General features: G+C 47.9%; 10 protein-coding genes across 10 annotated transcripts; 5 read left to right on the top strand and 5 right to left on the bottom strand.

Moving 5' to 3' along the window:
• Positions 1–902: 902 nt before the first annotated feature.
• Positions 903–2,619, bottom strand: cp3 (carboxypeptidase C PRC1; the record flags this gene model as incomplete). Its single annotated transcript, XM_057165113.1, has 2 exons — positions 903–2,068; positions 2,133–2,619. The coding sequence occupies 2 exons, from the start codon at positions 2,617–2,619 to the stop codon at positions 903–905; spliced, it is 1,653 nt and encodes a 550-aa protein (XP_057020712.1).
• A 608-nt stretch (positions 2,620–3,227) lies between these two features.
• On the top strand, positions 3,228–4,308 carry N7466_005715 (guanine nucleotide exchange factor SDO1; the record flags this gene model as incomplete). Its single annotated transcript, XM_057165112.1, has 2 exons — positions 3,228–3,294; positions 3,374–4,308. 2 exons carry the CDS (start codon positions 3,228–3,230, stop codon positions 4,306–4,308), a joined length of 1,002 nt encoding a protein of 333 aa, XP_057020711.1.
• Positions 4,309–5,201: 893 nt separating this feature from the next.
• N7466_005714 (tryptophan synthase) lies at positions 5,202–6,749 on the bottom strand (the record flags this gene model as incomplete). Its single annotated transcript, XM_057165111.1, has 1 exon — positions 5,202–6,749. One exon carries the CDS (start codon positions 6,747–6,749, stop codon positions 5,202–5,204), a length of 1,548 nt encoding a protein of 515 aa, XP_057020710.1.
• A 4,090-nt stretch (positions 6,750–10,839) lies between these two features.
• On the bottom strand, positions 10,840–11,553 carry N7466_005713 (uncharacterized protein; the record flags this gene model as incomplete). Its single annotated transcript, XM_057165110.1, has 2 exons — positions 10,840–11,150; positions 11,247–11,553. 2 exons carry the CDS (start codon positions 11,551–11,553, stop codon positions 10,840–10,842), a joined length of 618 nt encoding a protein of 205 aa, XP_057020709.1.
• A 2,833-nt stretch (positions 11,554–14,386) lies between these two features.
• Positions 14,387–15,676, top strand: N7466_005712 (uncharacterized protein; the record flags this gene model as incomplete). Its single annotated transcript, XM_057165109.1, has 3 exons — positions 14,387–14,475; positions 14,571–14,830; positions 14,904–15,676. The coding sequence occupies 3 exons, from the start codon at positions 14,387–14,389 to the stop codon at positions 15,674–15,676; spliced, it is 1,122 nt and encodes a 373-aa protein (XP_057020708.1).
• Positions 15,677–16,597: 921 nt separating this feature from the next.
• Positions 16,598–19,263, bottom strand: N7466_005711 (uncharacterized protein; the record flags this gene model as incomplete). The annotated part of the gene is made up of 7 exons (XM_057165108.1): positions 16,598–17,558; positions 17,615–17,733; positions 17,786–17,836; positions 17,896–17,985; positions 18,035–18,235; positions 18,286–19,021; positions 19,076–19,263. The coding sequence occupies 7 exons, from the start codon at positions 19,261–19,263 to the stop codon at positions 16,598–16,600; spliced, it is 2,346 nt and encodes a 781-aa protein (XP_057020707.1).
• A 412-nt stretch (positions 19,264–19,675) lies between these two features.
• Positions 19,676–20,613, bottom strand: N7466_005710 (fumarylacetoacetate hydrolase family protein; the record flags this gene model as incomplete). Its single annotated transcript, XM_057165107.1, has 3 exons — positions 19,676–20,257; positions 20,315–20,392; positions 20,455–20,613. 3 exons carry the CDS (start codon positions 20,611–20,613, stop codon positions 19,676–19,678), a joined length of 819 nt encoding a protein of 272 aa, XP_057020706.1.
• A 349-nt stretch (positions 20,614–20,962) lies between these two features.
• N7466_005709 (2,4,5-trihydroxytoluene oxygenase) lies at positions 20,963–22,198 on the top strand (the record flags this gene model as incomplete). Its single annotated transcript, XM_057165106.1, has 4 exons — positions 20,963–21,158; positions 21,213–21,360; positions 21,428–21,662; positions 21,716–22,198. 4 exons carry the CDS (start codon positions 20,963–20,965, stop codon positions 22,196–22,198), a joined length of 1,062 nt encoding a protein of 353 aa, XP_057020705.1.
• Positions 22,199–22,762: 564 nt separating this feature from the next.
• N7466_005708 (monooxygenase) lies at positions 22,763–24,922 on the top strand (the record flags this gene model as incomplete). Its single annotated transcript, XM_057165105.1, has 6 exons — positions 22,763–22,985; positions 23,047–23,126; positions 23,203–23,486; positions 23,539–23,856; positions 23,919–24,061; positions 24,114–24,922. The coding sequence occupies 6 exons, from the start codon at positions 22,763–22,765 to the stop codon at positions 24,920–24,922; spliced, it is 1,857 nt and encodes a 618-aa protein (XP_057020704.1).
• Positions 24,923–25,508: 586 nt separating this feature from the next.
• On the top strand, positions 25,509–27,661 carry N7466_005707 (acetoacetyl-CoA synthase; the record flags this gene model as incomplete). Its single annotated transcript, XM_057165104.1, has 4 exons — positions 25,509–26,509; positions 26,562–26,977; positions 27,070–27,326; positions 27,506–27,661. The coding sequence occupies 4 exons, from the start codon at positions 25,509–25,511 to the stop codon at positions 27,659–27,661; spliced, it is 1,830 nt and encodes a 609-aa protein (XP_057020703.1).
• Between the last annotated feature and the right edge of the window lie 235 nt (positions 27,662–27,896).

Genomic DNA, 27,896 nt, shown 5'->3' with positions numbered 1-27,896 from the left:
ATGGCCGGTGTGTTTCTATGGGCATCCGTGGGATCTTTTTCCCCGCTGGCTGGGTGTGATGCCAGTCTTTAAAATTGAAAATGAATCATACCAATATGAAATGAACCGATTGATCTCCTTCTTATTTACGTATGTTGCCCATGATCAGGCATGTTTCTGATCAAGTCGTCTTTCTTTGGAAAGACTACCTGTATCTGGTCACTCGTGGTACACAGTATACCTGGATCACTGCACCTCCATGTAGTATGTAAGGGAAATGTCCAAGCTAGTACATAGCAGTGTATCCATTTGATCCATTCAAAATGTTCGAGACATTGATTTGGGAGACAACTCAAGTGTTTCTAGTATGTAGTTCAAATGTTTCGGATGCCTACTAGCTACATAGGTGGTGGGCTGTAACATTCGATGTCTACTACCTCGAACATTGAATTGATTGTACTACTCAAGTGCTACATTCAAATGTTGCCCTAGTCCCTATGCAGGTACCTACTATGTATGTACTACTGTGCATGCTATCCAAACATGCTATCCAAAATCAATTGATCGAGACCTGGCCTCCGTCCACATGTGCATGTGCAAGTGAGTGGATGAGCGTATATCAATAGAGAACAAATCTAACTGGGCATACATATACGATATTCAAATATTACTTATGTCACATAAGGAGTCGGTACCATGAATCAAATTCGATAAAGAAAAGTTCATTGAAAACATTCGAAACATGTATATATACTTGTAGTTGAGCTACTAGCTATCAGAGCAAAGGGAGCCAGAAATTTCAAATCGATCGATCGATTTTCAAACATCTTTCCACAAACATTGCGTAATGCCAAATTCTATGCGAAGCAAATCCAAAGAATAGATCAATGCATATAGGGCAGTTTCTGATAATCGAGGGTTACTTAGAACCACTCGCCACCCAACCAGCGGTTGAAGAACTCTAGGCTGGACTCAGGCTGGTCCATAGGGACCATGTGACCACCGCCGTAGAGCTGCATGAAGGTGAAGTTGCCGTGGGACTTCACCTGACCGATCTTCTTGCCCTTGTGCTCTTGGTCCTTGATAACGAGGTCCGAGGGCTCAAGGCCAGCATACTCCTTTTGACCAGACCACTCGAGAGACTCAGTCCAGGCCTTGTTGCCAAGCCAGTTGCAGATGAAGTCTGCATCACCGGCGTAGACAAGCACGGGAATCTGCTCGATCAGACCGGGCACCAGGCGGTGGAAGGGCTTCATCCAGTCACCGTGGAAGAGGAAGTTGCGGTTGATGTCGAAGTTGCAGGAATCATAGCCTTCAACCTCAGCACCCACGGCCTCGCGAACACTCTCCTGGTTCAAGTACTCGCTGACGTAGCTCAAGCCCTTGTAGCAAAGGCCGGAGTCGTCCTCACACTTGCTGCGGACATCGTAGACGTTCTGGCCAGTCTGCTGGTAAGGAGCCAGAAGAGCGTTGTTACAGTAGATAGAGGCCGGAACACAAACCCAGGCACTCTCGCTGTTGTAGCAAGACTCAATCATAGATTTGCAACGAGGCAAAGCGTTGTCCATGGACTGGCAGGCGCTCTCGCTCAGAACAGCTGGGTAGCCACCCTCGCCGCATGCCATGGGGCGGTAGTAATCGTACTGGGTAAGAGGATCAGTCAAGCCGTTGCCGATGAGCACGGACTTCAGGTTGATGTTGCGGTTCTTGTGGGAGAGAATCTCAGTAGCAAAGACCGGGATGTAGTGGCCAGCATAGGACTCGCCAGCAATGTGGAAGTCCTGCTTGGCGTACTGGGGGAACTGCTTGAAGAACAGAGTCATCAAGGCGTAGACATCCTTGCCAGCAGCTACAGTATCGCTGACAGAAGAGCCACTGTAGGAGTAGCCAACGTTGACAGGCTGGTCCAGGAAGATCACAGAGGCATTGGAGTTCCAGGAGAAATCGTTGTAAACAGTCTTGATCTCGGCGTTGATGGAGCTAGGTCCAAGTTCCATGAACAGGCCAGTAAGAGAAGAGCAGCCGGGACCGCCGTTCAGCCAGAGGACAACGGGATCATTCACGGGGTCATTTCGGGACTCAAAGAACCCTGAAGAATGGGGTTGTTAGCAATCAATCACAAAGGAAAATTTGGTTGAAGAAATCAGACATACAGTAAAAGAGGTGCTTATCATCCTCGTTGTTATCGAGATAACCGCTGTACTGCTTGACCTTAGGGTCAATACCCAGGGAGCTAGGGTCCACCTTCTTGACACGAAGATCGTAGGCTTCCAGCTTTCCATCCAGTTCACGGTGCTTGGAGCCATCGACGCCCTCCACCCAGACGCTTTGCACATCCGCTCCACGGACGACAGAGTCCCAGTGAGAGTCAGGACGGCGAGTGTGCTTCTTGGGAAGCGAAAGCATTGGGGTCTGTTCCAGATTGGGGAAGGCATCTGAGACTTCCTTCCACATCTTGCGAGCCTCATAAGAGAGGGTGTTGAACTGTCCCTGAAGCTTCTCAAGGGGCTTGGACAAGAAGTCGGTACTCTCCTGGACCAGCGCATGTGACTGTTCTTGGAGGCCACCCATGACCTGTTGCATAGGTGGGACAGCTGCCGAAGCAGCTCCCACCAGCAAAGTGGCAGGCAGAACTCTCATTCTGGACGGTCTTCAACGAAAAGATGGATGTTGAAGATGGAATGGGTGATAAGGTGATGTGAAGGGCAGTGGGTACCTGACGGTCTAGACGGTCTCTTATCAGTAAACGGTTCAGAGGATAATTGTCGTACAATGATATCCAGTTAAGGTAGATAGAAGCAACATACACACAGAAAAAAGATAATTCAGAATACAGTGATGAGACGTAGGATGAACCGGATAACAGGAGACTGCAATCTGGTGAGGAGAAGAGGAGGTTGGGGGGAAGGGGAACCCTGGAGACTGATGACGCCGGACCGGGAACCGGCGTGATAAGAGGGGACCAATCAACACACGCTGGACCATGAGTCAGCTATCCTGCGGGGTCACGAGCCCTGCAGTCAGGAATGGATGACTCAGCGGGCAGATCTTCAGATTTTGGAGCGAACATTCAAGTTAGGAAACATGCAAATACACTACATCGTCGCTCTTTCTCTTGGATTTTTTTATTGAGTTTTTCGTGATACCGATACCCTGGTACGGACTTATCACAGACATTCCTCATACACACGTCCTTTGATTTTTTTTAAAAAGCCATTTCAAGTCCGCTCTGAGCGGCTTTTCTCACCATGCCGATCAACCAACCCTCTAACCAGATTAAATTCACAAATGTGTCAGTTGTTCGCCTAAAGAAAGGTATGCAGCTTACTGTCTAGTCTTTTTGTATTGGAAAGGTCTCTCTTTTTAACTTCTCTTTCCTTTCTTTTTCCAACAGGAAAGAAGCGTTTTGAACTAGCTTGCTACAAAAACAAATTGCTGGAGTACCGATCTGGTGCTGAAAAAGATCTCGACAACGTGCTCCAGGTCCCAACCGTTTTTCTTTCCGTATCAAAGGCCCAGACGGCCCCATCCGCCGAACTCGCAAAGTCTTTCGGAGCAGACACACCCCGCGATGAAATCCTACAAGAAATTTTGCGCAAAGGCGAAGTGCAGGTCGGCGAACGAGAGCGCAAGGACATTATCGAGCGGGTGGAGAAAGAGGTCCTTGATATAGTGTCTGGACGACTGGTCGACCCGACCACGAAGCGCGTGTATACTTCGGGGATGATCTCCAAAGCACTAGACCAGCTGACTTCGGCCAGTGGGCAGCAGCAGGGCGCAGACACAAATGGTGCAAGTGAAGATCAACCCAAGAAGCCGCTATGGACAGGTGTTTCTGCCAACAGATCTGCAAAGAGTCAGGCACTTGATGCCATGAAGGCGCTCATTGCCTGGCAACCCATCCCTGTGATGCGCGCTCGAATGCGCCTACGGGTCACTTGCCCCGTATCGCTTCTCAAGCAGTCTGTTAAGGCCACCCCCGGTGCGGCTACTGGCAAAGAGAAAGAAGCGCCTTCCGGTGGATCAAAATCTAACAAGAAGGGCAAAGGAGGCAAGAAGTCTGCTAAGCGAGGAGATGATTCTGACGCTGAAACCGGCGGTGCCTCTGATGCTGAGGCCGTCCCCAAGGCCCCAGGTACCGTTAAGGACAAGATTATGGCGTATATTGAGTCGGTCGAATCCCAAGAAGTGATTGGAGGGGATGAGTGGGAGGTGGTTGGATTCGCTGAACCCGGTGCCTTCAAGGGATTAAACGATCTCGTCGGCAATGAGACTCGAGGCCGAGGACGTGTGGAGGTTTTGGACATGTCGGTGAAACATGAGGACTGATTTGCCTCGGATACCTACATATCTCACCGCTAAGCATTATTTATTTACATGACGAACCATGCCCCAATGATTGATGATCTTGATAGAAAAAGCAAATAAAAGTTTCTCAGGTTCTTGAAATAAGTTTCAATAATGCCAGTCTGGTTCACGTTTTCTGCACCAGGCCATGAAGATTGATTCCAAGGCTGTTGGTTCATCGCTCTTGGGTGTTTGTGTCGTACCCCTGCGCGCGTGTGCAAATGCGATACGATCTTGATCAATATCTAGTCCAGACTGGTAGAAATGAGAAATACATATACATACCTGCATGTGATAAGAGGTCATAACAGGTTCCCACATGGGCAGCAAATTGAACTTTGTAAAATAAGCCAGATGACAACATTGAACCTTGGGAGGTTGACAAATACGTACATAACCATCAAAAATTGGTTGTATGAATTCAATGTTAGCCTTGGAAGTCTTGGAAGGCTCGGACGTCGTTATGATTTGATTGCCAGGCACATATGTAGGTAGTGTGGACATAGAATATTCAAATACTTTGATACAGGTATATGCATTTAAATGAATAATGTAAGAGCTCCATCGAATACTAGTAGCTAACTGGACTGCCATTTATATATGGTTTAGTCATAATATACCAACGAATAAATATAGGCAAGGACTCAAGAGTCAAGGCACAGAACAAAGCCAACGCCACAAAACCAACGCCAAGAAACACTCCGGGTATAACAATCATGAAAAAAAAAAAAAAAAAAACATAGAGGGAGAAAAGCCGAAAGACAGAATATCAAGACATGCCAGAAAGAGGCAAACGGGGAATAAGACGCGAACTCCCCAGCTAGTACGCGCTTCTCAACCCCTCATCCTTTCCCGAACAGGAAACACCCCAAGTATCAAACATCCAACCCAAGGCCAATAGCATCACAGCCTGTCACTAACAGAACAAGATTCTTGCCAGGTCCAAGTTCTTTTGCCAGATCGATGGCTCCGCCCACCGCGTGACTCGAGTCCAGGCCAGGCAGGATACCCTCGTGGTATCGCATTGTTTTGAACCCATCCAGGGCATCCGTATCTGTCGCGGCCTTAATTTCAACTCGACCACATTCTTTCCAATGAGCCACCTCAGGCCCCACAGTGGAAAGATTGAGATCAGGTGAAATGGAGTTGGAATCGAGGATCTGTCCATCCCAATTCTGAAGCATCAAAGTACGTGCCCCGTGGAGCACACCAAGGTCTCCGTCGGTTAGGGCGGCCGCCCCAGCGGCTTCAACAGCAACCAGTCTAATCTTAGCGCTTTGGAGGAAAGGCCTGAACATCCCTACGGCGCCAGTGCCGCTACCAACGGCAGTGACGACAGCATCTGGCTGACAACCGGCCGCAGCGCGCATCTGGACCGCAACCTCCTCGCCAAGGAGAGCCTGGAACGTGCGCGTGAGGGTCGGCAGGGGGCTTGGCCCCACTGGACCTCCCATCAGGTAATAGGTGGACTCATAGTTGCAGACGGAATAGCGGAGTGCTTCTGTGATTGCAGCGCGCAGGGAACCCATTCCTGAGGGGGCTCGTGCGGTCAGGACCTTTGCGCCCAGCATCTTCATCTCAAGGACGTCTTCACCCTGTGCCAATGCATCAGCTGCTCCCATGACAACGACGCAACGCAGACCCAGGCGCGCGCACATCGCCGCGGTGAAATTGCCATGTTTGGCCGCTGCGCAGTCCGTGACTATCTCCGTAAAGCCCATGCGGCGGGCCAGCAGAAGCTGACCGAGGATGTTGCGCGTTTTGTGGCTACCGTATTCATTCTGGTCCTCTCGCTTCAGCCAGATAGTGGCGCCTCCGGCCCAGGATGTGAGCTTGCTTGCGATCTGCAGTGGAGTGGGTTCGGCCCGCTGGTACGTGGCGTACTCGGACCAGAAGGAGGGGTCTGAGACAGTGGCCTCGAAGAATGAGGTCAGATTGTTGAGGAAGTCTATGAGGGATTCTGGTGCAAACCGGCCCCCAAATCGTCCGTAGCCGTCAAATGTGATTGGTGGCGGTCTTAGGGTGCCATCTGTTTGCATAATTGAAAGATACGGTGTGCCGCTATCCAGAGATGGCATGGTGGCAGGCAACTTGCCAAGCGCTTCGGTTGATGAGGAGGCATTCTCACTGGTTGCAGAGCTGGCTGTAATATGGGACTGTGCATCAGATAGGAAAGATGAAGCGCACGTGCTCGTGGTATCGGTTGGTACGGCAGTAGGAGTAGTAGTAGGGGTAGTATGCGTCGGCCGAGATACACTATTCTCTCGAGAAAGTGTTTTCTCTAAAACCTGACGAGGAACTCGAGCATAGTAACTTGCCCTTCGGATCGACCGTAGGCGAGGTATATCGTGTGCATTCTTTGTAGAATCAAGAGGCTCGGAATTTCGGGACGAAAAGCAAAGAAAACGCAAGGATTGTAGCATTGTATAGACTTGATACCCTGAATGCAGGGGCAGTGATATGATACTTCGAGAAGAATCAAAAACTCATATAGAGAAGACGAAAGCCACTCTTTTTTCCAATGCTGGTTCTGGACCGAGGGAAGTGCGAGGCAGGTAGTAGGTATAAGAGTATTACCACTGAGACTATATGAGGCGATTTCCACGTGGAATAACAGACCATGAATGAGGTTATACAACATGATGCTGACGGGTGTGTGCCTGGTTTAAATACCGAGCACAAATTACGATCTTAGGTGCCATTCTCATGAGATTCCTAGTTATTATCGTAGTCGTTATGTTTCGACCTCACTCGCTGCTTAAGCTCGCTAGTAAACCTTCGCCTTTGCGACAACATTCTCTTCCACCAGGAACCAATGAACACATGTTCCCCTCAGTTGGGCTTGACTTTGGGTATTCATTATCCTCGATTTGTTTGCGATTTGGAGTAGGTATTTTTGGTGTTCATCCGTGGCCGACTTGCTTATCCGACTGCCAAAGGTAAGTGTGTGGTTCCACAGTAGCAGCGCTTACTATGGCCCCTCAAATAGATAAAAATAAGTCCTGTAAATCATACTGTAGCATCTATGGTACCTTGGAAGAGATTCTTATACTTTATGAACGTCCAATGGCAAGGCTGGGATTACATTCAAGGCCGCCACCAAGGCCTTGAAATAAGCGAGGCTTCGCAAGACTCTCTATACTACTACATACAAGACTGTAAGCCGATATTCAGCTCAAGTGCATACATGTGGTTGAAAGGCCTGTACTGTCTAATATCAAACTGTGGCAGTCTGATCAAGCAATGTGGAGACCCAGAAATACGAACAATTGTATTGTTATGCATCAATTGGGGCGCTATAGTCGAAACCGATGCATGCAGCACTCAAGTGCTTGGAGGAAAGACCCACATCTTCAATATGAAAACGATATAGACATTTTCCAAGTTTTACTTTCTCTACGATTCTGCTCTTGTGTTGTGCTTAGTCTTGTAATTTAACGTCTTTAATGTCTAGATATTGCGAACTTTGTGTATTATGACCACAATCCCATTCTAGTTAACGGGGCTCATAAACTGGACTAGGGATCTGCGACTATTGATTGCGATGCATCCCCGTAGCGTCAAACCTCTGTCACAAACCGGCATTTGCGATTCAAGCGAGGGTAAATTGATCGTCATTCTTTGTCGCTTGAATTTCTTTGCAAAGAACTTCTGCACTCGAGCATTGAGAAAGATGCATCATCACATCTCGGGCATCTTGAGTGATAACGTCACATCACTGAGCATATATCATCCCAGGGCATCGGAAATGAGGCGATGTGATGAGAAGATCTCCTCCATGAGATTGTCCCACAACATCCACATGTGCATGGATACCACTGAAATCAGGTTCAGTCCATCCAGATGTCTATTCCACCACGTGTGACCCATTGTGCCCAGCAATCATCCGATACGGATACATACTAGTACAACCACTATACCTTCTCTCCTTCTCCCACCACGCATGTAGTTTGACATTTATGCCAAGCACCCAGCTGAACAATGTGTCACGCAACAAGGATTGGATCAAGCCCAAGATGAGGCAGAAACGAGGCCAAAATACCCGAGTTGGGGCATCAAGACTTGCCCGAGCGGCAGAGTACCTAGTAGTAGGTATGGTGGATCCTTACTTTTGTTAACCGCTGGGAGTGGGAAAGGTCATTCGTATTTTCATGTGGATTTTTAGTCTTGCAGCAAGAGCGGGGAATAGAAAAGTTGTTCTGGAAAGGTTGGAAAGATGTAAATCTAAAGGAACTTAGGTATCGTATTTGGGTTCACTTTTCTAAATTGACATCTATTAATTCCAAATTCCAAAATTTTATTTAAGATGCTGAGATTTCGGGCAATGGTGGCTGAGATGTATAAGATCTCGGCATAAGCAACTGCTAACCGATTAGGCAACAGTAAGTGACAAGTGATATCCAGTAGAATTTCAGCATCCACCAACGTAATCAGCTCAGCTGGCTTCTACGTCGCTATTCTTACGAACTTGTGATAACGAGGATGGGTGAGATCACACCCTGTTCAACTACTTTTACATCCAACGAATATTCAAATATTTCGAAGGAAACAGGAAGTAATCCCTGAAGGATCCTTCTAGATCACTCAAACATGGCAAATTTGAAAATTTGAAAGTAACCACCTACTAGACACTACAAGCAGCGTGTTTTATAACAAGGTACGCTTGGATCCCCGACACTTCCCCGACCTCGCAAAAAAGACTTCAAACCCCTGTACAACACACATAGCGCCCCACAAGGGCAGCCGTACCGGACAACAAGGAACCACGACAGAGGTACAAGGGTCACCAAGATCCCTGTACGAGCCCCCAGCACCGGGAAGCGGAGAATTTGTGCCTGCCAGGTGGTAGATGCAGCCAAGTGCACAATCACGCATACGAGGCAGGGGTTGTGAGATGGGGGGCAAATTAGTTCTTCTCCGTCAGCTCAGCTTTGAAGAATAATGATAAAAATGATAAATGGTCACTTATCTTCTGGCTGATCCTCCAGCTCCAGCTGTGTCTACTAGTACAACCTCTTCTCGGCTCCCATGATTACCAAACCATCCCAATCTGTTCCTCGTGGGCTGTGATCTCCAGCTGCTCAGAGTTATTTGCAATATCAGATTCTGAATCAACATGGGCGAGGACGCTAGAGCTGTGTATGACAAGAGCAGCGGCAGCAGTACAGATGCCCTGTCAATGTTCAATATTGGCGGATTGATATGTGCTCTTGTTGTGGATCTGAAATTCGTTATTTGGCTCTCTTATAAAATTGCGACGAATCTTGTTAAGAGAATAGGCTTGTTGCTACAGTCGTTCGCATAGTATGTGCCCTTTCGTGCCTTTTTACCTCATCGCTTTCGCTAAGAATTTTTTAACTACCACAGGGGCGAACTATACTCTAATTTTCACCCATCTCACATGTGAAAATTTCCACACAACTTGAACGTTGCTGCCATACCACCGGCATTTTTCACGATTCTTCTTGTTACCCCAAATCCACTACCGATGAAAAGCGGAGGTGGATGAACAATCCAGGGGAATGATCGACTTTTAATGTTAACAATTGATTTGATATGGTGAGGGATAGCAAACTGGGAAACAACTCTTATACTCAGTAATTCTGGTGTCATATAATTGATTCGTAGTGGAACAACAGACCCAGGCTAGTGAGAAATCTATGGGAACGAGTATGGCATGTGATTTTCAGAATGTATATACATGGATATAATAATCAGTCATTAATAAAACCTCAAGCTTGGAAATGAGCAACGCCAAGGCCATTATCGACGTAGTTGGGACGATGATATGTAGCGCCATTAACCTCGCAATAAACTTATCTAACCTCAAAGAGCCTGTCGTCATACCCTGAACCCAAGTTCAGATGACAGCCACTCAAAAAAGAAGAGACAAGGATGATAGGTCGGATCATTACCTCGTTGGTTCAATGCCGAGACTTAATGATGGACCAGTGTGGGCGCTAGAGGCTTGGCTAGCGGGGTTGACAGGCACCAAATATCAAGTCTAGAACTATAGCCAAGTCTATTGTTTATTTAGAACTAGTGTAGCTATAGTTTGATTTCAAATTTGTGATTCAGCGACTAGATTTGTTATCTGTTCTAATCTATGTATGATATCGGTCTGTGGCGCGATGATGGATCGCGCAAAGCAATAAAAAAAAACTCCCAACGGGTATTCGCTCAAATGCAATGCAGGGTGGAAAAGCCCCGAAGGAGCCCCCCCAAAAAAAAGATAAAGGCACTGGAAACCCTTGATCCTGATCTCAAGTTCATCTAGAATATGGATTTAAGGACCACCGCTCGCTTGGAGCTGGTACCGATGTGGAAATGATACTCTCCGATCGTAAGGATTTCGTGTCATGGTCGTGGATCAGCGTCCATTCGTATTTCGTAGTGATACGGATCCAAAGCAAGAAGGTTATCGAGTATGGACGATCATGGAAGAAAGAGAGATCACGTGTACACTCTCCGGGATGTGTAGCAAGATATTAGGTGAGAATAAGTTGTTCAAGGTTAGGCGCAGACTTGCACGGCGGCCAGGGCGCGGCTGAGGTCCTCGGGGGCAAAAGGTAGCTGTTTTGCACGGGGCGACTTGAGAGCGGGGGAGATGGCGCGCACAATTGGCGAGGTGAAGCGGATTGACTCTTTGAACTGGGCGATGGGGTCTTCTGGAATCTCGTAGACCGAAATTTCCGGGAGGAGGGTCATCATGGAACCATTGTAGCTGTCGGAGTTGACGATAGTCGACGACTGGGAGCCCGTGTGAGCGGGGCGGGGGAAGTCAGTCGAGATAGTGGACTCGGGAGTGTGAGAGCGAGCTGCGACTGGTGGGCGCTAGTTAGCACAGGGTTTGTGAATGGAGTAGTCCGCATTTTCCGAACTCTTTTTTGCTTCTTTTTTTTTCTTCATTGAATACATACCTGGATCGATAGGGACACCATCATCATCGGGAGAAATATCGCCAGTATCATCGGAATCAAATGGTGAAATTTCATCAGGAGCACAGGGAGACATGGATAGGTCGAGGGAACGTGGGCGTTCCACCATGGCGCGATCGAAGGACCAAGCGGCTAAGCGCTTTTGGTGTTCCTTATCGAACGGACCCCGGAACTTGGAGGGGGGACATTCACTGCGACGATAGTATTCGATTTTGGGTTTTCCATTCAGTTGACTGGTGCTGTTGGAAGAACGGTGGAAAACCCGCTTGAATCGATCACGGAGATTCATGGCTGGTGGAAACAATGTTCAATGTCCAGGTACGGAGTTAAGGTGTGCAGACCAATCCCGGATTCGGAACGGACGCGGGGAGTGCAAGCACTAAGAGTAGGAACGCTTCAGGAACAATATGACCATGCTCTTGAGGAATTGAAGAGAGGATGGGATTTTAATGTTCTTGAAAGTGATCAAGAAAAGAAAAACGAAAAACGAAAAAGAAAAGGAAGTCGGAGGGAAAGATGGGGCAAATATGAGGAAATTGGGGGTAAACGAGGAAGGTGGATGCAACGCGAGAGATAAGCCCCAGGAACCGTGGGAGAGGCCAAATCCGAACCAGATCCGGTGAAGTTGACTATGTCAATTAGACGGAGCACTTACTCCGGACAATACTACTCCAGTTTCCAGAATCCCCTCTCAATTTACACCAATGGCAAGAGATAAATTGGGGTAATGCAATACCCACTGTCTGTGCGAGACAACCGATACACTTTTGGGACACATTGACACACCGGGGCCACCATTATAGTCCCAGCAGAGGGAACCACTACGAGAACGCTGATTAGTCCCAACGAGGGGGCTCCACGACAGGAAAAGGATCGGGCTAACGCGGGAAGGGGGCAAAAAAAAAATAATGATGCAGGACGATAGTAATGACTATGACTATGACCAACTTGTAATTCCAATAGCCACCTACATACATAATGCATACATAATACTAATTGTATGTACTAGATCAACCTACAGCCACCTACGCGGGGAGTGAAAGGCCGAGATAAGAAATGATCAAGGTTATGAATCATGGAAATCCCACTTGTGACCTTCAAGTTTTGAACAAAGACTAAACTTCAAGTTGTCTGCACCAGAGCCACGGACCACCTTCACCCCGTGCGTCCATCGTGCCTGGAGAGACGAGTTGGAGAAGGTTTGACGATATGCAGCGAAGGCTTCCAGAAGGCTAGGAAGGCTTGTCGGAGCAAGCGGTGGTCCGATCGGGGCGAGACGCGAAGGCGCCCAGTTGCATCATGTGGATAGAGAGGCGTCAGCAGAGAAGGGCCATTGGTTCTGACTTCTCTGATTGCACCGGAGAAAGACGTAGATTTGCATGAGGGAAAAAACCGGAATCTGTCCGTCCAGGAAAAAAAAGAAAAAAACACAACTTATCCCGGTTTTTTTGCCCCAACCAGCAAGGATCCACTCGGCACAATTGTGCCGAGTTGCACAGACTAAGGAAATCTTCCTAAAATGGGATTTTCAAGATTTTTGTAATTTCCATCATGTCGTCTTGAGGGTTTATGAAGCATAACATCAAGTCTTCTCATACAATTCGGCCGGCTGGCCCAATGGCAAGGCGCTTGACTACGAATCAAGAGATTGCAGGTTCGATCCCTGCGTCGGTCAATCTTTTTGTGTTTTTTTTTTCTCTATTTTTTTTTCTCCATCTCATTCATCCTTTCATTATGTTGGTCTCGTTATATATATATCTTTGCACTTGGTATACATGCATCAATATCTACATATATTCCCAACTTGAAGTTTTCCAACTCACCGTAGACATCTACGTAGATACAACCGTGGAATCTCTGAATATGCTCGGAAACGTTCGGGGCCTGATATATTATGATCATCTCTAGGCCCCACGTCACACACGTGTTTCTCGTGCCCATTTGGGTCTCTGGCCCGTTGCCTTTGATTAAATCACAGTGTGCTATTTTTATTTTTTGTGTATGTGATCACCAATGACATAAGTTAGTAACTACTGTAACTTATCCTATTGTTGACTCACTCGAGCCATTGTTTATTTCTCCCAGACCAAGCCAATGATGTCATCGGACCCAGCCCGTCCCAAGAATGAGAATGTTTCCTTTCGAAACTTGTGAAATTGGAAACATACCAGATTTCGTATACTAGGAGAGAATATCAATTGATTGGATTAACATTTAAATCTAGGTATACATTGTGTCAGGGATAACAGTAAGGATGGTCTAAAGTCCTTCTCCTGTCTAAGTGCACGGATGAAGGGTCAATAACGGTTTTTAACAGCGGAGCCCCAGATCGCGCCTTGATCCCTTCACAGTTGACGCGCAGCAGCCCTATTACCCGATCCGGCTTTAGGGCTGCATTCTGGCCCGAGTTCACTGCAGGAGGCACACGACTGAAGGCGGAACTATGAAAGGGAGATGAATGCTATTCAATGTTGCTTGCAGGGGACACATCCTTTCTAGGCAAATTCAATCTTTATATGCACTGGCAAGTTAGTACCTAATGTGTACCTAGCCTGAGTCTCATACAAAGACCATATCGACGCTCGCGGTCAGAGAATGCCAATGTGTACTAAAAGTGGCGGGTTGAGTAAACACGGCCAATAGCAATGACTTTAGAAAAAAAAACCCCCAAAAAACATATTCCAAAAGCAAAGATAGAGCAGTTCCCTTTCAAAGAAGCCAATTGTCCTTTCAAGAACTCCACGTAATTAGCAATTCAAAACGATCATCTCGACTTTGCCAATTTCCTGCGTTCCAGAACTCAAGTGCAGTGGAAGGAGAACCACGGATCCCCAGGGAGCTCAATCCAGCATACCGATCGCCGCCATCCCTTACTTGGCCCACACCCGACACACTTCTTCTTTTCTCGCATCTTTCTGCTTTTCAACCAATTCCATCTAGAGTAAGTCCGCATACCCTGCAACCTGTCAAAAGTGTCAGTTTGTCACTCGTCAGTCGCGCGACATTCAATTATCGACATTTCCCCAGTCAGCTATCCTCAGCGCATTCTGTCGTCATACCCAACGTGGCAATATTAACCATCTGTCGCAGAACCGAACAAACCCTCACGAATCATCACGACCATGGCTAAGAAAGGTGGCAAGAAGGGAAAGAAGGGTGGCGCCAAGGCCACTCCTGCTGCTGCCGTTGTCGACAATGTCAATGATGTTGTGTAAGTCCGCTCTCAGATAAGTTTTTTTTTTTTTTGAGTGGTCGCGTGTGCGCCAGCATAAGCATTTGCGCAGCGCTAACGACGTGACCCATCAGAAATCCCACCGAAGACACCACAACCACTGAGCCCAAGGCTGAGTCTGTCGATCAGACACAAGCTCCCGTTGAGTCGCAGGCCGCCGAGACTGTTGCTGCACCTGCTGTGACCGAGACAGAGAAGGTCGAGGAGCCTGAGACTTCCGCACCCGTGTCAGAGATCAAGGATGACAGCACAGTGCAAGATGCCGTGAACAAGGTGGAGGCTTCCAAGGCCGGCCAAGTCAGCCAATTGGATAACGGAGAGTCACAGGTCAACAGTAAGTCATCCCAACTGCCAAACAGTAAATTTGGGAATCCCCAACATCGACCTGTACTGACATAGACCTCCAGATGTTCTGCCAGAGAGCAGCGTCAAGGAGACCAGCCTCGGCGCAGAGACCTACCCCTCTACCACTGAGACTGTCGCCGAGGAACCCGCCACTTCAGTCGCCGCAGCCCCATCAACATCGATCCCCGAGCGCCCCAAGACCGCCGAGTCAGTCAAGGCTCCCGCTCTCGTCACTGCCCCCGTCACTGCTCCTGCCGCTGCTCCAGTCGCTGCCCCCTTCATTGCCACAGAGCCCGTGACCACCTCGACCGAGACCGCCGATGCGGCGCACGCCAAGCGCCCGTACGAGAAGCCCATCTTCTCAAACGACGAGGTGAAGCCCCCCAAGATGGCCCGCACCGAGGAGGAGCAAGCTGCCGCCGCCGACAAGAAGGAAGCCGTTTTGGCCGGTGCCGGTCCTGCTTCGACCGCTGCCTACACTTCCCCGGAGCCTGTGCCTGCCACTAGCCCCGTCGCCGAGGCCCCCAAGAAGGCCGAGAGTAGCACCAAGGCCAACCCTGACGCTGTTGCCGCTGCCAACGCTGCCATCAACACCTCCAAGGCCGACAAGAGTGCCTCTGCCGTCGCAGAGTCCGAGGTCAAGAAGCCCGAGGCTGCCGTCAAGCGCGGAGAAGAGCCCGAGGCCCCCCAGACCGAGACCGCGTCTCAAGAACAAACTGCTGCCACCGAGGCTGTCAACAAGGCTGAAGAGCCCAAGACTGCCGAGCAGACAGAGCAGGCGGCCGAGAAGAAGAAGGGCGGATTCTTCGCACGGTTGAAGCGCATGTTCAAGTGATTTCTTTTCCCATTTGCTTCTCTTTTGCTGACGGGAAACGGGATGTACGATATGCGTGACGCGTGACGTGTTTTGCTGTTGCCGGATGAGATAGGAACGGAATGAATGGATCTGGAGGGTGTTTTTTTTATTTATTTTTCTTTTGTTTCCCGGGTTTTGATGATACACCAACCGAAATTTTATATATCATAGTGCTTATTGACTGAATTTTCCTCTCAGAGAGTTTGTTTTTCTCAGACCCCTTTTCGTAATGGATGTTATTTTTTCTTGCTCTTTTCCTTTCTGGTGTCTAGTCACACTTCACCGCTAGTTGGGTCAATGCGGTGGCCCTGGCTTAGTGGCGGTGGGTAATAATGCGGCTTAGTGTGCAGCTGGAGCTATCAATTGATGATCATCTCGTCATTGCTCTGTGCTTCATCAAGATCTGGATATTGAGTGGGGGCGATGACGAGTTTTGGAGGCTGTGATCGGTAACGAGGATGGATCTACATCGTCAGCGCGGAATACGGGGTACGAGTAAGGAGTAGGCACAGGAGTTTGCCACAGTTCATATTGCATAGAGAGAATCTGCATCGGATATGAGATCACGATCTAGTTATTTCATGATAAATTGGAACTCAGTATTGCTACTACTATGTATGTCGGTGAAGATGATTTTTGGTGAACGTTGAATTCAAGCTTCAAATGTTGGGATTGTACGGATTGTTGGGTGGAGCAGTACTGGTAGCAAAATTAGATAGACAAACTTTGACCCATTGCCATTCTACACTAATCTTGGAAAGTGAACCCTGGAGACCTTTCCATGGATGTAATAGTAGTATGTACAAGATAACCTACGTAGCATATATCAAAGGGTATACTAAAGATTGCATTCCATGCTTGATCCGAGGTAGAAAAACACACATCAAAGCATGCATGTGTTCAAAACAAATCCTGCGTCTCCTCGACAAGCGCCAAAAGAGTCGACGCCAGACTCTGAGATATCTTCCAATGACTGATCCGTTGCAGCAAGTCAATAACTCTAAACAAAGACCCCATCGCCAGCTTAGAAGGCTGCAAACCACCAGTCTGCTCCAAAAAAGCGCCAATCCCATCAACGCCCTGCAACCTCAACTCATCAAACTGTAAATTGTCGCCTGCGACCACAGTAACCGGGTCTTGGTCTCCCCCAAAGCACATAAAGCACGACCAGACAAGCCCACAATAATACAAACACATTGGAACATGGAATGCCGGCTCTGCGCCAGCGGGAAGGGATTCGAAGTTTTTCTGGATAAGCATAGCATGTAGCAAGCACCGTTTCGCGTCCATGGAGTGCACCCAGGTTCGCGCATAGGGGAGATGACTCTGTGCAGCCTCGTAGCCTTCACGGCCAAAGGCACACTCTATCGCATTGAAGTCTGCATGGAGCGTCATGAATACCGAGTGCCAGAGTATCATAAGGTACGACCAGCTTGACTTTCCGGCCATGGTGGGCTGGTAAGTAGTGTGCCATTTCGTGAGGAGGTGGTGGCAACTTGGGCTTTGAGAGGGTTCGAAAGAGCTAGAGTCGCGATTTTTTTCTCGCTCTTCGCAGGCGAGAGCACTAATGCACTCCAGCATGCCGCATAGTTCGAAGTCGTCTGGTGAGGTTGTTTGAAGGAGGTGATTGTGGGATTTATTGCGGGCTGTTGATGAGGGTGGATATTGATGGGAGGATTCTGCGGGAGAAGTCCTTGTCTGGGCCTCTAACATTAGGGATTTCCAATGATTTGCACTGGGTGCTGTGAATAGTTCATTTGAGGAGAGCTTAGGGACCCGATCCAGAGAGTGGCGGAGAAAAGGGTCATGGTTATGAAGTCTGGCAAGCTCGGCGTCGTGGATATGTAGGCCGAGGGCAATTCTGAGGTTTGTTATTAGTAGCTTCGCTGATTTTCAAATTGAAGGAGGTGAGCTTACCTCTTTCCAACCTCTGCTTGAACCCACGATAGCCACATATCTTCTAGAGCTTGCCCGTCGACATCGAGAATATTATATTCCAAACGAGGCAAATTAAAGAGCTTGGCTTTCCTCGCCCACTAAGAAGTTATAAGCTTCACTGGTGACTTTGGCCAAAGGAGAGAAACTCACTGCAATAAGGGTTCCATGAAATACATCAATTCCGACAAGGTCCCTCGGTCTCTGTCAAAGACGTGGTTAGTCTCGTATCACAAATTTACGGACATCAGTGAATCACTAACACCCAGCAAAAGACCAAATGTCTGCCCCAATGTACATGCTTGGAGAGCAACCAAAGAAGAGCCCCCTGATTTTGCCATGTACGTATCCCACTTTGACAGTCAGTTAAGTCTAATATCAGCTTTTTGGTTCGAGCCTTACTGAGGATAGAATAGCTTTGTTCAGCCTTTCAAACATGCTGGTTCCATGTGATATTGCACGAGGTGAGCCCACCACCAGACTCCCTGCAGAACATATGGACAGAAGAAGGATCGAATTCTGAATCCCCGGTCGAAAAGTTGGCATGTGCACTATAGGAAACAGAGGGTGAAATTTGGAAAAGTATGCTTGAATACATAAGTCCTGGAAGATTGTTAGCCCAGCGTATTAAATTGCGAAACGAGAAGCCATACGAGAAATGGGGTGGATGGTAAAATTCCATGCTGCACTCGTTGCTGGAGACCTTCTGCGAGCCGTTTTCGATAGGATTCGTCAATGAAGGTGTTGCCTCCCGATGGCAGAGCTGGAGTCGTTTGACCAGAAGATTTCACCTGAGCGAAAGTATGCCATTTCACCTGAACCAAATTGGTAGGTCTTTCAACCAAGTCTGCGTCAAAATTGGCAGGTGGTTCTAAAGGCCGACCGGCGTTCAAGTCGAGCATTGTATCTGCCGGCAGCGGATAGTCTGATGTTGCACACAGAAGAGACATGTTCACCGCATCCAAGTCAAAGTTCTCGCCCGTGAGTAAAGCATCCCAATCTCTGCTATCTCGCAAATAATCCCAGACTGGGGGTGGAAGAGGAGAGGATTGGTCCTTCCAAACGTCCCCATCAAGGGGTAACAGTGAGGTCAAGGAGTCAACATGAGTGGGAAAGGTGATATTGTCTTCAACACACATGTTTGGAGTTCGCTTATCAACAGACGTGCTGTTTGGGGGAGACATTAGAGCCATTATATCACCGGTCATTGAAGTAGATTCCGGTCCAATCACAACTGACGTGTGGTCTGCGGGGGTGATGGAAGCGGCCGGCATGAGTCTGGGGTCAATCTCCGTCCCATATTCTTCCCCAGACATGGGCTCAGGTTCAGTTGAGTCAAACTTCCTACTTCTTGAGGAATGAGATCGTGAATGTCGCAAAAGGGTGTCCCTGAAGAGTGATTAGCTACATGTAGTATCTTCGGATAGCGCCGAGGAAACTCACTGTCGAGCAAAGGCCTTTTCGCAGATTGAACAGCTGAATGGTTTCTCTTTTGTGTGAGACCTGACATGACGGGCCAGATGCTCCGCTTTGTTGAACTGGTGTTTACAGACCGGACACACGCGCTCTTCCTTCGACGTCTTCTTTCGTCGGCGATGGACATATGGTGACTGTGTAGTAGTTTGATACATTTTCTTTTCACGATGATGAGAATTATATGGGTTACCAGAGGGTTTCAAATACTCATGATGTTCTGGTAATTTTTCTCAAGATTTCAATACAAAGGAGAGAGTGGAAAGATCTGGGGACTTTGCATTTGCCCCGGATGCACTTCCCCGGCTCACCGGTGGCGATCTACAAGACTACGAGTACACTGTACACTATAATTTTCCCGGAATTGAGATCAAACTTCAGCCAAAGTGGATGTGACCAATGAATATTTCCAAATTTTGCGTGATCTCTATACAATTCGGAAAGTTATTTTCCTGCAAAAGATGGGGTAATGTCATAAAATGTGGGATCTATCATGATTTCATGCGGGGCTTAAGTCCTTGACCACTTCTATATCCGAAATTCCGCAAAGCCGAAACTCGACTCAGCAATTCAACGATGAATGATCTTGTTGTTGGTGTTTCCAACCCCATCAATCTCTATCTCCACAATATCGTCATGCTTCAAGAATTCTTTCCGGAAGAAACCAACGCCAGAAGGAGTTCCCGTCATGATGAGCGTCCCCTTGCGAATCGTCGTTCCACGAGAGAGATGGCTAATGATCTGTCGCACGGTGTAGATCATGTCTCCTGTACTGGTCTCTTGCTTGACAACCCCGTTGACTTTGGTCCTCAACTGCAGCTTCTGGGGGTCCGAGATCTCCTGTGCCGATGTAATAGTATGGCCAATTGGCGCAAACTTGTCAAAAGACTTAGCGTAGCAGAATTGGCCACCGGAGACCTCGGGAAGTTGGAAATTACGCGCAGAAATATCATTTCCGGCAGTGTATCCTAAGACATAGTCGAGCGCGTCTTCCTCAGAGACGTTCTTTGCGTCCTTGGAAATCACCACCGTCAATTCTCCCTCGTAGTCTAGGAATTCACGCGCGTCGGGGTGGATTTCAATAGCCTCGCTTGGTCCGGCGAGTGCATCGGCGGGCTTGGTAAAGACACTGGGGTATTTGGGGATAGGAAGCTATGCAATGTCAGTTAACATGTAGATTTCAAGTGTCTTAGATCCGATACAACTGACATTTGCTTCTGTAGCATGTTGCTTGTAGTTTAGCCCGATGCAGATGATGATTGGCGTACTTTCAATCGGGCATAAGAGCTACAAAAATTCAAATTTCAGAGCGTTAGCTTCCAGTCTTGCATCGGCACGATTAGACTTACCGAATCCACTTCATGAATTTCTTCTGTGGGTTGGAGACTGGTAAATGGACTTCCATCCAATTTCTGAACGGTATATTTGTTTCCTTTGGCCTCAATCAGATCCCCATAGTAAGTTTGGGTGCCATCGGCAAAGCGCACGAGTTTCTTAAAAGTAGCCATGGTGGTTTAATCTGGGAAGAGTGAAAAATTAGTTCAGCTTTGAGGCACGGATTTTATAACATGATCAATAAGCGGGGAAGTGTGACACCTGTGTTAGTAAAGAAGTGGGATCAATCCCCACTGGCACATTCCTGCTGCATGCAAGATGTCGCGTCGCGGGGCCTCTTGAATGTTCCTTCCCACATGTGCAGACCCCTCCCCCCACTAAACCTTGGAACCTCTTTGCAGTATAAAGCTAAGAATATACCCCCTGGGTAATATTGAGAACCTTGAAAGACGTCACGACGGAATCACATAATTCCTCGGATCTTCTTTCTCTATCGACTTTATATCAACACGCGCTTTCAAAATGTCTACGACTATCGTCCAGCCTAATCGCGGCGCATCTGTGCCAGATGTGGTCGCTGTCGGCGATTCAAATGAGTCGCAGGCGGAATGGCTTGCGAAGCAGCAGATCAACATCGAGAACCGCATTAACTTGAAGAAACTGTCCCACATGCGATACCAACATCCTGACCTGGACGAAATCCAGACATTCATGATTGGTATTTTTCTCTCAAAGACTATCTTTAGGGTGTTTCCATATCTAACATGTATAGATTTTGGAATGCAAATTTCAAGAAAGACCGATGAAGAACTCTGGTTCAAAGGATATGGATCCGACCAATATGTTTACTACGCTCGCAAAGGACCAAAGAAGTTCCTTGGTGGTACTTTTGAGGCTCAAAGCAAGGAAGACTTTGACCGGTAAATTCTCGTCTTTTCTCAGAGTTTACCCCCGGAAATTTCAGAGACTGATTGCCTGGATTAATAGAGCAGCAAATCTTCCTACGGCCAGCGCAGTGGAGGATTTGAGCCATGCCCCCGGTGGTGGATCACTAGTGACAATCACTGACCCAGAAGGGTTCCCAGTAAATGTCATCTTCGGTCAAGAACCTACGAATGTCGAAGTTTCTCACCCGGAGAAGCTCATCCTGAACTACCCCGGTGAGAAGCCAAGACGCCGTGAGTTCAACCGCTTTGAACCCGGACCAGCTGCTGTCCATAAGGTACTACCGTCCTATCCAATTCCCCTCTTCACCTACTAAGTACATGGCCACAGTTGGGTCATTTCGGATACACGACGCAGCAGTTCCAACCGCTACTCAAATTCTACACCTCCACCTTCAATATAGTCCCCTCGGATCTATTGTACGTCGAGCACGGTGGCCAGAAAATCCTTGTGGCAATGTTCGCTCATCTCGACCTGGGTGAGACTCTTGTGGATCATCATTCGATCTTCTTCAGTACTAATCCCAAGGGCGCGCATGTTCACCATTGTTCCTTTGAGGTAAATGACTATGATACCCAGCAGCTGGGTCATCAATGGCTGGATAAGAAAGGATATACCTCTGTGTGGGGAATTGGTCGGCATATTCTGGGTTCGCAGATTTTCGACTATTGGTGGGATACTACGGGAAACATGGTGGAACATTATGCTGATGGAGATTTGGTGAATCAACACACCCCCGTTGGCTATGTCCAGGCTGGAAGCGAGTCTCTAGCTGTATGGGGACCGGATGTCCCCGCTGAATTTTTGGAGTAATTTGTATCAATAGTTATTCGGTATGTAGCTTTATAAGGCTTCAAATTTTATCCATGGATGTTGCGATTCCAAGATTTTAATCATACATTTAAATTTTCCCAAAAAAAAGCAATTCAAAACCGCATCAATCTATTGAAAGAACTCGGACTTATTGCATGGGCCTCAAGCGGTTTAGTACCTTACATAGACTACATACATCGAGCACCCATATAGGTGGACATGCGCAGACGGCAGACCCAAAATCGGATAGGCCAAAATGCCCATACAAGGCTGCACAATTACTGATGACGAGTGTGCATCTTCATAACAAAAGTCCCCACAGGATTAACCCCAATCTAAACGAGGCAGCTTCCAAGATTTACGGGACTATGCATGTTGCTTCAAGCTGGTACTTTTGTTCGTTCAAAGGCCCCGCATTTACGGCTTCACCGCAACGAAGGGGGTACGTAAGTTTTCACTAACCCCTTGAAGCTAGAAAGAGATAAAAAGGGAAACTACAAATCATAATATCTCTATTTCATTGTAAAGTTTAAGACTCAACAAGAGATCCCAAGTCTATTCAACATGTCTGATCAGGTAGAAACCACAGACATTCTGATCATCGGCTGCGGTCCCACTGGGGCAATGTTGTCTGGATATCTAGGACAGCTAGGAGTAGCCAACATTGTCCTCGAGAAAGAAGCAGCTATCAACACTGATCCGCGTGGTATTGCCCTCGACGATGATGGCATTCGACTAGTGCAAGGCCTCGGGTTGTATGAGCATATTTTCACCAAAATCGGGTCTAGTGAGAAACATGTCCAATTCAGATGTCTTGAATAGCTTTGCTGATAAAATGATGATTATAGGCTTGGAAAAGGTTCGATTCGTGAGTGGGACTCATCAGAACCTCAACGTGAACCCATTTCTTGTTTTTGACACAGCATCGGTAAGTTCAATAAAAGCTTGAATATTACATCTTGCGGAAATTCAATCATCGCCAGAATCGCTAACCTGCTATAAAGAGCGAGGGGCATACGGGCCATGTGGGTGTTGTTGCGCATAAGCAGCCAGTCCTCGAAAAGTATCTCAGGGAAGCAGTCGACAAGGCAGAAACCAGCGAATTGAGAAGTAATTGTACTCTTACATCGATCTCCGAAGATGCAGATTGGGTCTACGCGACCTACGATCAATCTGGCACACAGGGAAAAATCCGGGCAAAGTATCTAGTGGGTGCAGATGGGAAGACGGGTTTTACACGCAAGAATTACTTAGAGCCTAAGGGCATCCAATTGGAATGGGCTGAAAAGTATGTGCAAATTATCAAAGAAATAAGAAATACGGACTAATAGAGCACTTAGGACCAAGTATCAAGAGGTATGGGTTGCGCTCAACTGGAAGCTACACCTCCCCACGAAAGAAACACATCCTTCATTCCCACTGTGGGATCGTGGATACACGCCTCAGGATGTCTATGATCTTTTCTTTCCCAAAGACTTTCGCTTTCTCTGCAATCCTGCTCGGCCAGCTGTGTGCGGCCGATTCGGTCGCCCCGAAGACCGGCTTTGGCGATTTGAATTCGTTGTTTCAAATGATGAAGACTCAATGGAAATGGCAGGGCCGGAGAAAGTTCGTGAGGTCGTGTATCCATATTTGCGACACCCGGGCAGTCGTTATGGGTTAGTTATTTGGCCCTCCACTACTAGTTACTTGAGATATGCTAAGATGAGAAAACTGGCAGACTTAAGGAAGACGTTGAATTTCCTGAAGACTGCATTGAAGTCCTCCGATCGCGGCCATTTAGCTTCTCTGCCAGAAGCTGCAACAAGTGGGCCCTTAACCGTGTGATTCTGTGCGGAGATGCAGCTCATGTCTTCCCACCATGTACGTGTTTTTCTTTATCGGACGAGAAAGATTCGCTAATCTTGGAGTACAGTCGGGGGACAAGGAATTGCCTCAGGATTCCGAGATGCTATCTCGGTCGCCTGGCGTCTGGCTATTGCAAGCTCATCAAAGCAAAGCCATGACCGCCTCTTCAAAGGTTGGTACTTAGAAAGAAAGCAGCAGCTCGACAAATCTCTCGCCACGACGGTCCGAAACGGTGACATGGTCAATGGAAAAAGCCCTGTTCAAATCTTCCTTCGCGACTGGGGACTGTGGGCGCTTCAGCTACTCCCTTCTTGGAAACATTGGATTTCTCGCGGGCCTCGAAGCGACGGTCCCACTCGCTATACTCATGCACCCGGTCTACCTTTTATGCCCGAGCTGGGTGGAGGGGAATCCTTTCCCCAGACATTCTGTGTAGGACTCCAGCAGAACTCGGTGGTGCAATTTACCGACGATGCGATCTTCGGTGGTAAGAAGAAAATGTTTCAGATCGTGGTTCTACTGGACGATCCTCATGGCTTACAGCAAGCCATTCGCGATTTGGATGGGATCGATCAATTTTGCGATTTGTTATCGCAGGATGAAGCCACATTTTTTGTTCCCCGTGGCCAATGCACTGAAGGTACAGATCAATGTGAGCCCCGGCTGCATCGAACTGCGACTGGTGATGAATTTGGGAAGTCGCCCTTGTGTATGTCTCGGCCTTTTCCATACGGCTATGATGAGAACCTTATGTGGAAGAGCGTGGAAGGCAAACGATATGTCATTTTGAGGTTTGACCGCTTTGTTTTTGCGCTTTGTAATACGAGGGAGGAGTTGGAAAAAGCCGCCTCTGAAATGCTAGATAGTCTCTCATAGTCATTTATTATTAATGTATCGATTTCGGTTTCTCTATTGACATCTTGTTTACGCCGAATATACAATATAGATACCAGGACCATTATCTAATCCAGGGCCCAGACTCATAATCTAGTTCTTATTAGATCCCACAATGAGAAAACAAGCGGGGCTTACTGTAAGTTCCCACGGGGTAACTCACGGGGTAACTTGCAGGTACCGGATCCCCCCGCTCTAGCCGCCCGAGTTACCCCAAGCTTGGCGTATCGGGGCCCGGGGGCCTCGGTAAGTTCGTGTTAAGGAATGTTGATAAGCCCAACTTTGTCATTCCACAAGTATCCCAGACTTTCTCTAGAGCTGTTCTGTTGCTGATTCCTAGATTCTTTCAAGCAGAATATACAAGAATCCCTCACAATGTCGGTGTCCACCCCTCGGAAGCTATGGCAGCATCCAGACCCCGAGTCAACAACAATGGGCCGGTTTCAGAAAGCGCTGGGACAGTCGGCCGGACACCAATTGAAGGTGAGATTCCTCTAAAATCCACAATCAACACGCCTAGTACCCAAGGGGCTAACAAATAACGGAAACACGAAAGACATTCCACGACATGTACCACTATTCCATTCAGAACCGAACTGCATTCTGGGACTTTTGCTGGAATTATTTCCCGATCATCCATGAAGGATCTTACTCGCAAATTGTGGATGAGTCCGCGCGTATGGACAGCGTGCCGGAATGGTTCTCGGGTATCAAACTCAACTTCGCCGAGAACATGCTCTTCTCAGGTGCCATGGGCAATACAAAGGGCAAGGAGGACAGCTGTATAGCAGTCACCGCGGTAGGCGAGGGCGCCAACAAAGATGCCGTCCACATGACCTGGGGGGAGTTGCGAAAGAAAGCTGGAACTTTGATTCAAGCAATGAAGGCCAATGGAGTTGTGCGAGGCGATCGCATCGCGGTCTGCTCGGCAAACAGCATCGACACCTTGCTAGTGTTTATAGCGACGACAGCGCTCGGCGCAATCTTCTCATCAAGCTCGACTGATATGGGTGTCAAGGGAGTTTTGGATAGACTGTTGCAGATTAAGCCGCGATGGCTTTTCATGGATGACTTTGCCGTCTATAACGGAAAGACCATTGATTTGCGAGCCAAGATAAAGGAGATCGTCAAAGGCATGGATTCGGTGTCTGAGTTTCAGGGGATTGTTTCTCAACCACGATTCGCTGAAAAGCCTGCCGAGGTGGGATCGATTCCGAGAGCCTGGACTTTGGCAAGTTTCTTGGAGAAAGCCGCTGGAAATTCCCGTCTTGAATTTGAGCGCGTTGCTTTCCGGGACCCCTTCCTCATTGTCTATTCGTCCGGCACGACTGGGCAACCCAAGTGTATTGTTCATTCAGTGGGCGGCGTGCTCATTAATGCTCACAAAGAAGGAAATTTGCATATGGAGCTTACGGACGAGAGCGTTTTACTGCAGTATACGACCACAGGATGGATCATGTACCTTACGGCGGTACAAGCTCTGCTGTTTGGGTCGCGAGTTGTGCTCTATGATGGTAGTCCATTTTTACCGAGCATTACGACATTGGTAGATTTAGCAGCTCAAGAGAAGTATGAACCGACACCGAAAGCCCGTCAGAAAACTGGCTAATAGAGCGTATAGAGTTACACATCTAGGAATCTCCCCACGGTGGCTACAGGAGCTTCAGCAGGCGAAACTCAAGCCTCGTGAGCTATTCGACCTAAGTTCCCTCCGCGTGGTCACCAGTACTGGTATGGTCCTCCGCGATGCATTGTTTGAGTGGTTCTACGACGAGGGATTCCCATCCCACGTGCGTCTCAACAATATTTCGGGCGGCACAGACATCGCCGGGTGCTTCGGCTGTGGAAATCCCATAGTCCCGGTCTATGTCGGTGGGTGTGCGGGATTCAGCTTGGGAGTTCCAGTGGAAGTATACGATTCGACTATTGAGGGAGATGGTGTGAAGGGCGCTGCCGTGGCCGAGGGAGAATCGGGGGATTTGGTGGCTACCGCTGCCTTTCCTAACATGCCTACCCAATTCTGGGGCGATCACAGTGGTAAGAAGTATTTTGATGCATACTTTGGAAGGTTCGATAGTAAGTCTTCAAATCGGTGTTTTTGACAAAGCCATTGACTTATGACTTCATAGACGTGTGGACCCATGGTGATTTTATCTATATTCATCCTATCACGAAGCAGCTCATTTTCCAAGGTCGCGCAGACGGGGTCCTCAACCCTTCTGGAGTCCGATTTGGTTCTGCGGAAATTTATCGAGTGATCGAGGGTCTTTTCTCGCAGGAGATTGCCGATTCCATTTGTGTTGGTCGACGGCGGCCAACCGACAACGACGAGCAGGTCTTCCTCTTCCTTCTCATGAAAAAGAACGTCGCCTTCACGGTCGACTTGGTAAATCGAGTAAAAAAAGCCATTCGATCCGAACTCAGCGCCCGTCATGTTCCAGCGTTCATCTTTGAGACTCCTGAAATTCCGGCAAGTCTCCTTTTTATTTCTTTTTTTCAACCCACTCTTCCGTTCGAAACACAAAAAGGCGGACATTACTGATGATAATTCATAAAAAAAAACAGACCACGGTTAACTTGAAGAAAGTGGAGCTTCCTGTGAAGCAGATTGTATCAGGAAAGCGGATCCAGCCCTCCGGCACTCTTCTCAACCCGAACAGCTTGGAATATTACTATCGATTCGCCGAGGTTGAGAAGCTCGTGCGCGAGAGTAAGCTGTAAATGGACATGTAACTATGGAGTGGGCGTCAAGCCTGCCAGCGCATCAGCCCATTATTTATTTCCCTTATTTTGATCAACACTTATTCCAAGTTCTGGACCCACAGCGCTAGTTGAAACCTGAGCAAGAACGTGGCTCCAGTAATAATTGGCAATGAAGAGGGGCTGGGTCGGATATATCGGGAGTCCGAAAAAGCTGAGGATCCCCCTCAGCTAAGCTTTCTTTAGTTTGGGAAAA

The sequence above is a fragment of the Penicillium verhagenii genome (assembly GCF_028828195.1).
Source record: "Penicillium verhagenii strain IBT 33310 chromosome Unknown utg000006l_segment0_segment0, whole genome shotgun sequence".
Lineage (NCBI taxonomy): Eukaryota > Fungi > Ascomycota > Eurotiomycetes > Eurotiales > Aspergillaceae > Penicillium > Penicillium verhagenii.
This window is presented reverse-complemented; position numbering and strand designations above follow the sequence as displayed.